The 15,578-nt window shown below is 49.4% G+C and overlaps 2 protein-coding genes across 3 annotated transcripts; both read right to left on the reverse strand.

Moving 5' to 3' along the window:
* Positions 1–11,512: 11,512 nt before the first annotated feature.
* On the reverse strand, positions 11,513–12,954 carry TMEM95 (transmembrane protein 95). 2 transcript variants are annotated; one of them, XM_049861475.1, is made up of 7 exons: positions 12,786–12,954; positions 12,510–12,566; positions 12,233–12,313; positions 12,111–12,131; positions 11,893–11,973; positions 11,687–11,774; positions 11,513–11,546 (listed from the first exon to the last, which is right to left on the reverse strand). In XM_049861475.1, the coding sequence occupies exons 1-7, from the start codon at positions 12,952–12,954 to the stop codon at positions 11,513–11,515; spliced, it is 531 nt and encodes a 176-aa protein (XP_049717432.1). The 2 variants fall into 2 exon arrangements, with proteins under 2 accessions (XP_049717432.1, XP_049717431.1); XM_049861474.1 differs by having other exon boundaries at positions 11,893–11,997.
* A 271-nt stretch (positions 12,955–13,225) lies between these two features.
* Positions 13,226–15,421, reverse strand: KCTD11 (potassium channel tetramerization domain containing 11). The gene has a single exon (XM_049859406.1). The coding sequence runs from the start codon at positions 15,169–15,171 to the stop codon at positions 14,473–14,475; it is 699 nt and encodes a 232-aa protein (XP_049715363.1). The 5' UTR covers positions 15,172–15,421; the 3' UTR covers positions 13,226–14,472.
* Positions 15,422–15,578: the final 157 nt, after the last annotated feature.

Genomic DNA, 15,578 nt, shown 5'->3' on the forward strand with positions numbered 1-15,578 from the left:
AGGCAACTACTATTTTGATTTCTAAAATCCGTGGAGTACTTTTGGTCTGCTTTTGACCTTCTTATAAATGGAGTCACACAGTTTTTATCTCTTGTGCCTGACTTCACTCAACATAATGCTTTTGAGATTCATCTGTGGTGTTGCGTATATTACTATTAGTTTTTTATGGTGCAGTAGTATTCCATTATATAGCTATATCACAGTTGTGTTTTTTTCTTTTTTTGAGACATTTGAATGATTTTTCTCCATCAGAAGACTTTTTATAGCTTTACTGAGGTATAATTAACATTCGATAAATTGCCCCTATTTAAAGTATCCAATTTGATAAGTTTTGACAAAATGAATACATCCATGAAACCATCACCAGAATCAATGCAATAAACATAATCATTGTCCCCCAAATTTCCCCATACCCCTTTGTAGTTCCTCCCTTCCTCTGCTTCTTCTCCATGTAACCATTGACCTGTTTTCTGTTACTATAGACTAGTTTGGATTTCCTAGACTTCTATCTAAATAGAATCATACAGTATGTGCCCTTTTTTGTCTCGCTTCTTTCACTCAGCAGAATTACTTTAAGATTCATCCATGATGTTGTCTGTCTCAGTAGTTTATTCCTTTTTTATTGCTGTATAGTATTCTATCGAATCAATGTACCTTACCACAATTTGTTTATCCGTTCACCTGCTGATAAACATTTGAGTTGTTTCCAGTTTTTGCATATTACAAGTAAAGCTGCTATTTTCATTCATGTACAAGTCTTTGTGTAGACTGGACATATGTTTTTATTTCTCTTGAGTAAATATCTAGGTGTGGGATGATTGGGTCATATGGCAGATGTATGCTTAACTCTTTAAGAGACTTCCCATTTGAGTGTATGATTTCAAAGTCTTACTAGCAGTTTACAAGAGTTCCAGTTGCTCTCCTTTCTCACCAACACTTGATATGATCAGTCTTTTTAGTTTTAGCCATTTAAAAAATATCGTTACAGGTCTAAATCTGTAATTGTTGTTTCTGGTGACTCTCACTCAAGGTGGAGAGTTTCTTTGCGTGTCTGGTGACCTTTGCTTGTAAGATCATATTTTGTTGGTAGGAATCATGGGGTCCTAAGCTTAAGATGCTTTACTCCGGAGAGAAATTTCATTTGCTACTGCCAGGAGCCAAGGGGTATAACCCACCCAAGACAACTTTAAATTCTTTTAAGAGTCCCAAATTAATGCAAGAGTCTCAAATTCAGCTTCCTTGCTTTGAAGTGGGCTCTCAATTAGTGTCCAATGCCAGCACAGTCAGAAGTAGAAGTTTTCAGTGCATGTTCTGTGAAATGATTGCTTCAATGAATGAATGAATGTACCAGGCCTTGTATAAGGAAGAATTAATTGACAGGGCTTTGGGAATGCAGAGGAATGAGTGAATTGTTTTTTGTTTTTGTTTTTTTTTTTTTTACCGGGCTGGGTGAAGCCATGAAGGAAGACATCATGGCTCTTAAGATATATTTAATACCTACACTGTGGTGGTGCAATGGTTAAGAGCTATGGCTGCTAACCAAAAGGTTGACGGTTTGAATCCACTAGGCATTCCTTGAAAACGCTATGGGACGGTTCTACTCTGTCCTATAGAGTTGCTATAAGTTGGATGGCAATGGCTTTGGAACACTTCCTAGGTATTAAGAACACAAGGCTGACAAAGACCGACCCAGCCCCTGCCCCGTGGAGCACACAATATATCAGAGAAGACAGATGTGGGGGGTAACAATTACTGGCTGATGAGCTGGCCTGATTGGAGGGCCAGAGAATTGACAAGAAATTAATACCTGTGGAACCGAATTGTGAAGATCTTTCTACCAATGCAGGAATACCCTGGAACATTCATTTAAGAGGTAGCATTTAAGCTGAGGCTTGAAGGACAAGTCAATTATTGCTAAGGTGTTCTAGGCTGAAGGACAAGTTAGTTCTTTGTGAGAAACACAATGGCTCCATGAGCTTCTGCAGAGTAGAGCACATGAACACTGATTTTCCTCTGAATATCTAGTGTCCCCACAGATCTGGGTGCCCTGGAGGTGTTCATCTATGGGAGGTGAATGAACAAATGAGCATATATGGGACTATACGCAGGGTGATGCAGCCAGAGAGGTTGGCAGAAGTCAGGGTAGGCATCAATTCATTCTTCTAGCACACTCACTGAGCGTCTACTCTGTGCCAGGTTCTGGGGGCCCAGATGAACAAGCAGACGCAATCTCTGCCCTGGTGGGGCTTCCTTCTACAGGGCCCTGCAGTGCATGGTAAGGGGCTTGTGACTTACCTGAGGGCTCTGGGGAGCCACTGAGGGGTGTAAAAAAGGGGAGTGACAGAATCAGCTCAACGGAGTGAGAGGTGGGGAAAGGTGAGAGAGCAGAAGCCTTCTTGCCTCCAAGAAGGCAAGGACTTCATCTTGCCTGGGCCTCCCGTGCCCAGCCTGGCTCATATGATAAGTGCTCATGTGGGAGCACAAGAAGAGACTCTGACCATTGACTCAGGGGAAAGAGGCTGGCCTGCCTTGGCTATAGGATGCCTTAATCCTCTATGTTCCACCCTGCCCTAGCAGGAAACCAGAGGCAGAGGCTCAGCCTCCCATTTATCTCTGGCTTGGAAAATAAACCTTTGGCTTGGAAAATAAACCCAGGGAGTTAGAGACCTCTTTATTCCTCCCCTTCTCCTTATTTGTCTGTTACTTTGGGGATTAATCTCCCGTTACTACCTTTGCCCATGAAGCAGGGTGGGATGTGGGGAGTACAGCCCGACTATCCTCAGGCAGGGATGAGGCACCCTTGATAGCACTTAGGCTTGGAAGCCCACACTGGGCACTGCCCCCTCCATCTGCCTTTCTCCAGCCTCTGCCCTGCCCTGCGGGCTCTGCACGTGAGAAAGATGAGCGCGTTAATATTACCAGGGCCAAGTCTTCTCCCACAGGGCAGAGAACCAGGAGGGAAAGCAGAAGGCATCCAGCTGCCTCGCCCCCACACCTGCCTTGCATTTGGGGGTAGGGAGGCACGGGCTGCGGCCCGTCTCCACGCAGAGGCCTCTCCTCGCCTATCCCGAACCACATCAGTACCTCCTTAGCTTCTCCTTTTCTGGTCTCATGCCTGAGATCAAAGGTCTCTCCCCTTCTACCCCCCCATGTTGTTGTTAGTTGTCATTAAGTCACCTCCAACTCATGATGACCCCACGTGTACTCCATAGGGTTTTCAAGGCTGTGACCTTTCAAAAGAAGATCACCAAGCCTTACTTCTGAGGCACCTCTGAGTGAATTTGAACGGCCAACCTTTTGGTTAGTAGTCCAGTGCTTAACCCAGACCCTAAATAAGAGAAAGCACCTCAACGGCCTGGATCACCCTCTTCTGAGCCTTTGCCCACTGGTTCATTTGACTTGGAAGAGTCCTTCCTTCTGTGCTCACCCCTATCCCAAGCTGGCTCACTCTTGCCTGGTCTTTCTAAGTACAGGAAGCCTTCCTTGACTAACCAGACCTTTTGCTCTGCTCCCCAAGGATCTGGTGCTTCCCTGTCATTACACTCACCACTGTTAGAATTTGCTAGTAACTTGTCTGTCTACCCTGCTATACTCTAAGCTCCAAGAAGGCAAGGATTTCATCTTGCCTGGGCCTCCCATGCCCAGTCCAGCACCTGGCTCATATGATAAGTGCTCAGTAACCTTAATTGGAACCACCCGTCTGTCAGTTTGTTGTACTGTAGTGGCTTTCGTGTTACTGTGATGCTGGAAGCTCTGCCACCAGTATTTCAAATACCAGCATGGTCACCCCTGGTCTACAGGTTTCAGCAGAGATTTCAGACTAAGACAGACTAAGAAGAGAGGCCTGGCAATCTACTTCCAAAAATTAGCCAGTGAAAACCTTATGGATCACAATAGAACATTGTCGGACTTGCTTGCTTTGGACGTTGTATCAGGAGGAATCAATCACTGACAGAGGACGTCATGTTGGGTGAAGTGGAGGGACAGAGAGGGTGAGGGAAACCTTCAGTGAGATGGATTGGCACGGTAGCCATGATGATGGACTTGAACATGCCAATGATCATGAGGATGACACAGGACCCTGGGCCATCTTTTGTTCTGTTGTACATAATGTTGCCATGAGCTGGAGTTGACTTGACGGCAGCTATCTATCCATCTATCCATCCATCTAACCTTAAGTGAACAAATGAATGAGAAAGCCATCTGTGTGTAGTGAAGCAAAGGAGACTTGAAATCAGGGAGCTCCTTTGCTGGGCATGATGAGAATGGGTGTTTCCTGTAGGGCATTTGATGGAGGTCCAGATGAGCATCCTCCTTGTAAGGGAACCCATTGACCCTCCCAGTTTGAAGCCTCTGACCCTCAGGAGTTGGCTCTTCCCAGACCTTTGGGTGAAGCCCTCCTGCTCCATCACCCATCTCCACTTCCCAGAACCTGAGGCCCTGTGCTGCCCCAACTTATATTTGCCTCACTTGTTTTTAAAGCCATCAAACTACCGCCTTGTATTTATCTTCTGTTTTGCTTTTCAAAGAGGAACCACTCATATTCACCATATTCTTTCAGGCTCACAGTGGCTTTGAGGGGCTTTATAGCATGGTAGCTTAGACCTCAGCTTTGTAGCCTGACTGCCTGAGTTTGAATCCCAGCTTTACCATTATCCAGCCTGTGATTCTAAGCAAGTTACTTCACATTTCTGTGCCTCTGTTTCCTCATCTTCAAAATGAGCCTGATAGAAATATTTACATTATGGGGTGATGGGAGAATTAAATGTGTCTATGTGTGTGGTAGCCAGCTTCCAACATGGCTACCAATGAAACTCTTCCCAGTTGATGTTCACATAGAGCTGATATGTGTATTCAATAGGATATTAAGGAAATGATGGTGTATGACTTCTGAGCTAGGTCCTAAAAGATAGCGTGGCTTTTGGCTTACTTTTGAATTACTCCCTCTGGAAAAAGCCAGCCGCCATGTTGTGAGAACACTCAAGCAGCCCTACAAAGAGGTCTACATGGTGAGGAACTGAGGCCTCCTGTCAACAGCCAACACTGACTTGCCATACACGTGAGTAAGCCCCTCAGAAGTGGATCTCCAGCCCTTGTCAAGCCTTAAATTTCTGCAACCCCTGGCCACCATTGTCACAGTAACTTCATGAGAGACCCTGAGCCTGAATCATCCAGTTTAGCTGCTCCCGAATTTCTGATCCACAGAAACTGTGAAAAAATGTGCATTGTTTTAACCCACTAAATTTTGGAATAATTTGTTATACAGCTCTAGATAACGAAATGTCTAAAATGCTTAAAATGGTGTCTGACACATAGTTAGCCTCCATATAAGTTAGCTGTCATTAACTCCATTTCACAGGTGGGAGGATTAAGGCTTAGGCTGGTGAAGCGATATTCCTAGTGCACATAGCTAGGAAGTGGTAGGGCAAGCCGTATCATGAACCCAGGGCCTTCAGTGCCAAGTCCTAGGCTCCTTTGTCTGCCTTACTCTTCCAGTTATCTATTGTTGAGTAACGCTGTTGCTGTTGTTAGTTGCTACTGAGTCGGCTATGACTCTTGGTGGCCCCATGTGTAACCGAATGAAATGCTGCCCTGTCCTGCACCATCTCCATGATCATTGGTATGTTTGGGTTCATTGTGGTGGCTACTGTGTCAATCCACCTCACTGAGGGTTTCCCTCCCCTTCGGTGACCCTCTACTTTGCTAGGGGCACAGGGTAAGGCCCATCCCCATAGAAAAGCCTCTTTGCTCCCATCATGAACCACATTCTGTCAAGCAGTCACAGTCACAGCCAGATTCAAGGGAAGGGGCCATAGGCCCTAATTCTCCATGGGAGAAGTGTCTTTTTCTAGTAATTGGTCTTTCCTGGGGATGTGTCCAAAGTGAGTGAGCCAAAGTCTCACCATGCTCACTTCTAAGGAACATTCTTGTTGCATTTCTTCTAAGTTCATTCTTCTGGCAGTCTAGGGTATAGTCAATATTCTTTGCCAACACCACAATTCAAATGCATCAATTTTTCTATATTCCTTTTTCAACGTCCAGCTTTCACATGACTACAAGGCTGTTGAAAAGACCCTGACTTGGGTCAGGCATACCTTAGTCATTAAAGTGACATCTTTACTTAAGACCATCTTTGGCATAAAACCACTTTTTCTTTTTTTTAATAATTTTTATTGTGCTTTAAGTGAAAGTTTAGAAATCAAGTCAGGCTCTCACACAAAAACCCATATACAACTTGCTACACGCTCCCAATTACTCTCCCCCTAATGAGACAGCCCGCTCTCTCCCTCCACTCTCTATTTTTGTATCCATTTCGTAAGCTTCTAACCCCCTCCACCCTCTCATCTCCCCTCCAGGCAGGAGATGCCAACATAGTCTCAAGTGTCCACCTGATCCAAGAAGCTCACTCATCACCAGCATCCCTCTCCAACCCATTGTCCAGTCCAATCCATGTCTGAAGAGTTGGTTTGGGAATGGTTCCTGTCCTGGGGCAACAGAAGGTCTGGGGGCCATGACCACCGGGGTCCTTCCAGTCTCAGTCAGACCATTAATTCTGGTCTTTTTATGAGAATTTGGGGTCTGCATCCCACTGGTCTTCTGCTCCCTCAAGGGTTCTCTGTTGTGTTCCCTGTCAGGGCAGTCATCGGTTATACCTGGGCACCATCTAGTTCTTCTGGTCTCAGGATGATGTAGTCTCTGGTTCATGTGGCCCTTTCTGTCTCTTGGGCTCGTAATTGCCTTGTGTCCTTGGTGTTCTTCATTCTCCTTTGATCCAGGTGGGTTCAGACCAATTGATGCATCTTAGATGGCTGCTTGCTAGCGTTTAAGACCCCAGACTCCACTCTTCAAAGTGGGATGCAGAATGTCTTCTTAATAGATTTTATTATGCCAATTGACTTAGATGTCCCCTGAAACCATGGTCCCCAGACCCCTGCCCCTGCTACGCTGGCCTTCAAAGCATTCAGTTTATTCAGGAAACTTCTTTGCTTTTGGTTTAGTCCAATTGTGCTGACCTCCCCTGTATTGTGTGCTGTCTTTCCCTTCACCTAAAGTAGATCTTATCTACTATCTAATTAGTGAATCCCCGTCTCCCACCCTCCCTCCCTCCCGCCTCTCGTAACCACAAAAGAATGTTTTCCTCTCAGCTTAAACTATCTCCCAAGTTCTTATGATAGTGGTCTTATACAATATTTGTCCTTTTGCAACTGACTAATTTCACTCAGCATAATGCCGTCCAGATTCCTCCATGTTGTGAAATATTTCACAGATTCCTCACTGTTCTTTATCGATGCATAGTATTCCATTGTGTGAATATACCATAATTTATTTATCCATTCATCCGTCAGTGGGCACCTTGGTTCCTTCCATCTTTTTGCTATTGTAAACAGTGCTGCAATAAAACATGGGTGTGCATATATCTGTTTGGGTAAAGGCTCTTATTTCTCTAGGATATATTCCAAGGAGTGGGATCGGTGGATCTTATGGTAGTTCTATTTCTAGCTTTTTAAGGAAGCGCCAAATCGATTTCCAAAGTGGTTGTACCATTTTACATTCCCACCAGCAGCGTGTAAGTGATAAAACCACGTTTTATTATGCTCCTGGACTCTGTGGGTCCGAAATTCAGACAGAACACTATGGGGATGGTTTTTCTCTGCTCCACGATGTGTGGGGTCTTAGGCAGAAATAGATACCAGCCTGGGGCTGGTATCACTCACATGACTGGCAGGAGATGCTGACTTTTGGCTGGGACCCCTCCATGTGGACTCTTCACGTAGCCCAGGCATCCTCAAAGCATGGTGACCAGGTTTCAAGAGTGAGTGTCCCAAGAGGCAGAAAATGCAAGCATCTAGTTTCTTAAGGCCTGGGCCAGAGTCACTTCTGTCATTTCTATTAGTCAACCAGTCACAGAGCCCACATTCAAGGGAAGGGGATATAGGCCCTATCTCTCCATGGGAGAGGTGTCAAAAAATTGGGGAACCATTTTTTAAAAACCACCATACCACAGCAGCCTCCCTTGCTGCGTGCAGAGGGCTTGGAACTGGACATAAGTGTTCAGAAAACCCTGCCTTGCCCTGGCAGGCCTCGCTTGGGGTAGGGAGGTGAGGTTTGGCCTGATGTGCAGAGAAAATAATCATAAACTCCATCAGGCTCCTACTATGGGCTCATAAAGGGCCTACGTGAGAAGTTCATATCACAAGTGTTCAGGGAAGGGACTGACACTGAGGGGCTGCTTCCTGGTGTCTATCATGTGCCAGGTGTGGGGGAAACAAAAATAGGAAACCACAGACCAGCCCTTGAGTAGTTCATGGTCTAGACAGAAGATATGTAAAGAAACTCCACCACCTGATGTAACAGGTACCCAAATAGAGACATGTTCAGAGATGGGACACTCTACTTTGGGGGCTCAGAGAAGGCTTTTCGGAAGAGGTGATGCCTGAGCCAAGGGAAAAGGTCATCCCAGGTTGAAGGGCAAGCCTGGGCAAAGGCAAGGATGCATGAGAAAGCAGCTAGTGTTTGGGCAACTACAGGTGATTCAGTACGGCTGTAGGGGGTGGACTCATAGTCACTACGAGTCGGAACTGACTAGACAGCAACAGGTTTGGTTTATAGGGGGTGGGGTGTGGTGGGCAGAGCTGAGTGGTAAGGCTCCAGGGATAAGGGGGCCAGATCCCAAGAAGCATTGCAAAGGTAGATGACAAGCCTGACTCCTGATGAGAAGCAAGCATGTGGGTACTTGAGGAAGAACAGACAAGGACAGTATCCATGACCCAGGCCTGGAGAGTTGTGTAGTTGGTGCTGTCCTTGAGTCTGAGAGAGATCACAGGAGGGGGCTGGGGCTGGGGAGGACGGTAAGCTTGGGACAGGTGGAGTCTGAGGTGCCTATGGGGCATTTAAGTAGCGCTTCCAGTTAAATCCAGGTTTGGGGAGATCTGGCCTGGGGACCAGATAAGGCCATTAAGAAAGCTGATGGAGAACCTTGGATGCCAGGGTAACGAGCCAGGCCTAGATTCTATAGGCAAGGAGGATATAGGGAAGGTTTTTAAGTGAGCAAGATAATGGTTAATGCTTAATGAGTGTCGATTATATGTTGGGCACTGTCCCAAGCATTTTATATTAACTTATCTGGACCTCCCAACATTCCTGTGAGGGAATTATGACTGCATTTAGTCTAATTTAAGATATTGTCAATTGTAATACATATCATTATTTTATGTATCACTAAGGACAAAAAAAAATTTTTTTTTAAGGACAAAATGGAAATCCTGGTGGCGTAGTGGTTAAGTGCTACAGCTGCTAACCAAAAGATCAGCAGTTTGAATCTACCAGGTGCTCCTTGGAAACTCTATGGGGTAGTTCTACTCTGTCCTATAGGGTCACTATGAGTCAGAATTGACCAATGGCAACGGGTTTTAAGGACAAAATGCCATAAATTAAACCACGACATGCCTTCAATTATAAGATGCCTTCTGACTTCAGAGAGGTTAAAATGCAAAAAAAAAAAAAAAAAGTACAATCAATGAAATACATTAATCTCTCCATTTTAAAGATGAAGAAACTGAGGCCCAGAGAGGTTAAATTAACTTGTTCAAGGTCCAGTGAGAGCACAGCCAGGATTTGAAATCAGGCAGCCCAACTCCAGAGCTCAAGTTCTTAACCATCATCTGATGCTCGACAGGAGGTTGTGAGCAGTGTGGGTTGAAATGGGAACAGGCAGACTCAGGTGGCACATCTGGGAGACTGGGGTCCACTGTGAGAAGGTTCTAGAGTGGGCAGGGGAGGGGACAAATAGGATAGAGGGCCCTTAAGAATGGGCAGGACTTGTTGACCCACTGAATGCTGGGAGTGAAAACAAGGACAAACCAGAAAGATTATACCCTGGAAAGAAGGTACAACATGGGAGGGCATAGGCAGCTAGTACAGTCCCCAAGAGCACTACGGTGCCCAGGCAGTTGGGGCGTGTGGGGTCTTATTCAGCTTGGGCAATATAATGCTGGCTTGCACCTGGTGGCACTCACTAAGTATTTACAGAATGAATAAATGAGTTGTTATATGATCTTGGGCAAGTCACTGCTCTCTGGGCCTCATTTATTTTTTGTGTGTAAAATGAAAGGATTGAACTAGAATGTGAAACAAAAAGGGAAGAACTCTGTTGGAAGGGGTGGGGTCTATCTCCTCATCCCCAGAGCCTCTACGGGTACCCCCAGGGTAGTGGTTCTAACCCTGACTGTAGGTGAGACTACCCCAGGCCCCACCCTAGACCACTGAATTCAGAATCTCTGGAGGTGGGGCCCAGCATGGCTAGTTTTCAATGCTGCCCAGGTGAGCCCAATGTGCAGCTGGTGGAGAATCCCTGCTCTGGAGCCTCCAGGTACCCAGTTTGAAGACCACTGGGCTAAGGTCCCCTCAGGCCTAGGCCTTTGGACTGAGGCCTGTGGTCAATGATTGTCGTTATTGTTAGGTGCAGTTGAGTCGGTTCCGACTCATAGCAACTCTGTGTACGACAGAATGAGACACTGCCAGGTCCTGCAGTATCCTCACAATCGTTGCTGTGTTTGAGCCCATTGTTGCAGCCACTGTGTCAGTCCATCTTGTCGAAAGTCTGATGGTTGATGACAGGCCTCTTTTTTTCATTCCCTTCTCTCGGCCCCCAACCAAAAACTTGTGACAGGCAGGGGACCAAACGCCAGGGTTTCTCAACTGAGGCACTATTGATATTTTGGACAGGAGAATTCTTTGTTGTGTGTGTGTGGGGGCGGGGGGGCTGTCCTGTGTAGGATGTTTAGCATCTCTGGCCTCTACCCATTAGATACCAGTAGCACAACCCAAGTAGAAAAAGTAAAAAAAATATCTTTAGATGTCACCAAATGTCTCCAGGGGTGTACACTCATCCCCAATTGAGAACCACTGTGCCTTTCCTCAGCCCTCCTGGGTTGCAGACAGAGGCCAGGCAGGTGGAAGCCATCCACAGCAGGTTTAGTTGGGCCTGGCAGCAGGGAGGCCTCCCAGGAGGCCAGGGCCTCACAAGGCTAACACAATGGAGGGACAGCATGCCAGCAGACTGACTGATGTGCCCTTACTCCAGAGGGAGGGAGCTTTCCAGAACAATCATTCCCAGATTCCCAATCAGTTATGGGAAGGCCCAGAGCAGTTTCTGGGGCAGACAGCCTGCTTTCCGGGAACAGGCAGAAGGGGGTGTGGGGTGTGGGAGTGGTGGTGTTCCTGGAGGGGATTCTTTCCTTGGTAAATATTTTCCTGGCATTGTTGGCTGCCCCTGTATGATTGGTTGAGGGCTGGAGGGGAGGAACTTTCCAGCGTGGGTGTCTGGGTCCCCGGAAGCCATCTGATGCTGGGATTAAGGGATGTCTGGGTTTTGAGGGCTGGAAATAAATGGAAAATGGAACCTTTGGGGCTGGGACTAGGGGGCTGGCTAGGTGCTCCCCAAGGGAAGTGAAAGTTGTGGACACACACCCTTAGAGCTGGAGGTTGGGAGCCTGGGCGGCTGTCAGCATCTTCACAAGCCACTTTTTGCCTGGAGTTGGCGGGACCTGAGGGAAAACAGTGGCCTAGGAGAGCAAAGGAAAGGGGCTGGGAAGGCAGAGGCAAGGTGGGTGCTGGGAGGACTGGAAGGGATAGAAGGCACCGGGAGGGGTGGTGAGGCCGTTTCCTGCCTGGTCCCTCAACTTACTCCACCACGAGGCTCAGAACACTCAGAAGCAGGACAGCAACAAAGACAGAGAAGAGCAGAATCCGGGCTTCCCAAAGATCGTGACTTCCTGAAGGCAACCCCGGAGGCATGAGCTGTCCTAGGGGCCACGCCTGCCGGGACGGGCGGGGGGGGCCTAAGGTTCAGGGATCTTGTGCGGGGGGCAAACAGGGGCAGTGAGTAAGGACCTGGGAAGCAGAGCTTTCGGGGCCAACAGTGCACGTCCACGCCCTCGCAGGTGGAGCAGTTGTACAGGGTGGTGCTGCCCCCTGCAGGAGATAGCAGGACCCGAGCTGGGGAGGCGGGGCCCCGGCCCCCATCGTTCGGGACCACCCACCATTCTGCCCTCTAACAGTCCGGCCCAGGAGGCCTCTTGTCCTTGCTACCCTATTCATTTTCTACTCACGGCAGGCGGGTGCACAGAGAGCTGAAATGAGAGGCAAGGAAGGGGTGAGGGTGGATAAGCCATAGTCACATACCCCTTTACCGAGGTCCTAGGCCCCCCTCACCCCTTCACCACATCAGTACCTTCCCTGGTGTACTCTGGGATCTTGGTATTGTGAAGCCATTCCCAATATAAAGGGAGTGAGGAGAAAGACCCTTTGATCTCTGGGGAGGCAGAGAGCAGCGATATTGCCCAGGGTCCCACCGCAGGGCCAGTTCACCTCTACCACTCCACCCCACCATGACACCCTCCTGGCTCCACTTGCTCTCATCTCCCTCCTTCCCTCCCCAGCCCTGTCCTCCCAGGCCCTTGTTGGGGTCCTCCCAAGCCCCTAGGACCAGCCTTCCCCCTTGACCTCACCCATGACCCTCAGGACCCTGTGAGTCTTCTCTGTGATTTTGTTCATGGATACTTCATCTGTGGAGATGGGCAAGGGTCAGAGATTCCCTCAGCAGCCCAGAATCCTGGGCCTACCCAGGATTCCCGAGAAGCTCTGCTGGAGGGAAAGGCTAGTGTGTTCAGAGAGGGCTGTGGACTGAGGGGATGCCTGTAGGACGCAGCTGGGAAGCCACATGCTGCCTCCCTCAGGGTGTAGGCTGACTGTTGCTGGGTCTGCCCCTGGATGCCTGGTCTTACCTAAGGCAAAGGCTGAGAAGTCTCTAGAGGCCTCACATGCCTCCCACTGGACCTCCATCTGGCTGCAGAGCCGATCCAGGCGGCTCAGCAAGTCATGGGCTGGGAGGCGGCAGAAGACACAGGCCTGGGCGGCTGCCAGGAAAACCCCACCTAGTGTTAGCATCCACATGAGGCCTGTTTGGGGGGGCGTGCCCCACCTGGGCTGGAAAGGCTTCAGAATGCTCTGTGACCTGGATTCTAGCCCTTTTTCTAGAGGTTCTAGAGTATTCCAGAACAGTGTCACTGTCCCAACCCTGACTGGGGGACAGCTGGGACCCCAGGAACTGGGGGCCAGAAGATGTCGCTAGAGGGGGATGGGCAAGGAAAGCAGGACTTCTGTTAGAAGAAAGGCAGCACTTACAACCTGGCCCTTAGCAGCCTTTACAAGTTTGTGGTTACAAAGCAATTTTATTTTCTTCTCATAAATCACAACCAGTGATGATAAGTGACTCCCCCCATAAAGAAGTTGTAAGTTAGCATCCCATCCCCTCAGGGTTCTAGAAATCCCATCCCTTCCCCCACGCTCCCAAACTCTTCCCTTCATTTCCTCACTCTGCCCTGGGCAGCCTTGGGCCCTACCCAGCTATCTCCTAGCAACAGGCACGTGGTTGCCCCAGCAACCGAGAGTTCCATACAGGCTTCAGAGACCAGCTAAGCCCAGCGACTTCTCTCCCTTCTCACCAGGAAATCCTAGTGACTGAAACTCCAAAAGACCTCTCTCTGCCTACATGATGATGTGTGAGCATGCACACGCACACATATACACACACGCCCTGTGATTAAACTAATTCTCAGTCTATTCACACATACTACAGACACACCCTGTGTCAAAACAGTTGCTGGGCAACCCCAACAGGCCTGCACTTGCAGAGACCACAGGAGGACCAGCACACAGGCACCAAAGGCAATAACGCAGTTGGGGACCCAGGATGCCAGGGACTCACACATGAGTCAGACACACACTGGCTGACTCTCACGTACATACACCCTGGTCCCCATGAGGGAACTGAGGCCAGGACCCAAGGAAATGCCACCCTCTTCCCCATGGCCAACCCCGCCCTTAATATGGGATCCTTTGAAATACTACTTGGATCTCCAGAGGGGTGCTCAAGCCCAGTAGCTAATGGGGCTCTCCTAGCTTCTTCATGCCAACCTGGATGGAGTTAGTAGCGTTTCTGTTTCCCTCTGTAGGTGGCTTGGGACAAAGCAAAGAACATTCCTTCCCACATTCCAGAGTTTTCTGGCCTCTCATTAGTCAGGCCAGCCCAGGCCACCATTTTCAGAAGCCACAGTGTTCTGTCCAGGAGACCACATTAGGGCAATCCAAAGCCCCTCCCTTGGACCTCAGTGTCCCTCCAGGGTTCTTCTAGGCATAGCCTGGGCAGGGAGTTGTTCCCTGCTTTTGCAGACCCTGAACACTGAGCTCCAATGAAGGAGATGCTGGGGTCCCTAACCTCAGGTGAGAACAAGGCAGGGAAACCTTCCCACCCCTCCCAGGCCTAGCAACACTTCAGACCCTCTGGATTACATGCAAGCCCCCAGGTGGGCTCAGGTTTGAGAATTCCTGCCCACATCTAGGCTCCAGTCAGGTGCAGTGGGCCCTGACTCTCACAGCTCCCCATCCCTCTCCCCCCACGATGAAGCATCCTCAGTGCCGGACAAAGCGCAGGGATCGGGAGTTGAGCAGGTCCTCAGGGTCTGGGAAGACCGAGTCCAGGCGGAAGCCGTGCTCCAGAGCCACCCGCAGCACCTCTTCCAGGAAGCCCGGTGTGCCCACTACCTCCCGCGGCTCTCCTGGCCCCCCAGCCCACAGCGGCTGCAGCCCCAGTCTGGCATACTCCACCTCAGGGAGTTCCACGGGGCGGGGGGCCCACTCCAACCGAAAGTGTGGACCTCCCTCTGCTCTGTCCCCATTGGCTATGCCAAATCGGGCCCGCAAGGCACCCAGACACTCAGGGTCAGTGCAGAAAAGGTTGGCACGAAAGGTGTCCACCTGGACGGAGCTCAGCTCATAGTGGTGAGGGCCCTGGCGAGCAGAGAAGTGCACTAGGCGGGGGCTGGTATCCACATCTGCGTGGAGCAGGGCAGCTGTGGGTGCAGGGGCCCCCCGAGATGTCTCCAGTTCGCGCAGGGCATCCAGGAGGGGCCGGATCTGGTAGAAGTCAGCTTCTGCCTTGAGAAGAGCCGTCTCCCCGTATCCGCGGGGCAGGTCCAGGCGGCCCAGCCGCAGGAAATTGAGGATATGCCGGAAGGCTTTGCCGTCGCGGTCGATGAAGTAGTGGCCGCCTCCCTGAGGTTGGAGGTTGGGGGGCATGGGGGTGCCAGCCCTAAACATGGCCCCCAGCATGGAGTCTGGGAAGCGGGTCAGGGTCTCCAAAGTAGTGGAATATAGTGTGCCCCCCACATTCAGGGTCACGGGGCCCCCAAAGGAGGGGGGCGAAGGGGACACAGGAGGAGGTGAAATTTTGGGGGGTACAGGAGACACTGCAAGAGAAGAAAAGGCAGAACTTCCAGGATGTGTGAAGAACTGGGTTTTAACGCTCAGACTCGCCGGGTTGGAGGCACAGGCGTTTGGAGTACAAGCAGCAAGGTTTGGGGCTCACCCCAGCTACTTTGTGGTGGGGGTGGTTTCAGGGCCCAGAAACTTCCTCAAGGCTTATAGAACGAACGGATAAAAAGAGCAGAGCAAAGCCAGCGGGGAAGGGAGTTTTCAGTCCAGACGTATCCGATTTGGGGCGGTCAGCGATTCCTTTC

This window comes from Elephas maximus, chromosome 19 (genome assembly GCF_024166365.1).
Source record: "Elephas maximus indicus isolate mEleMax1 chromosome 19, mEleMax1 primary haplotype, whole genome shotgun sequence".
NCBI lineage: Eukaryota > Metazoa > Chordata > Mammalia > Proboscidea > Elephantidae > Elephas > Elephas maximus.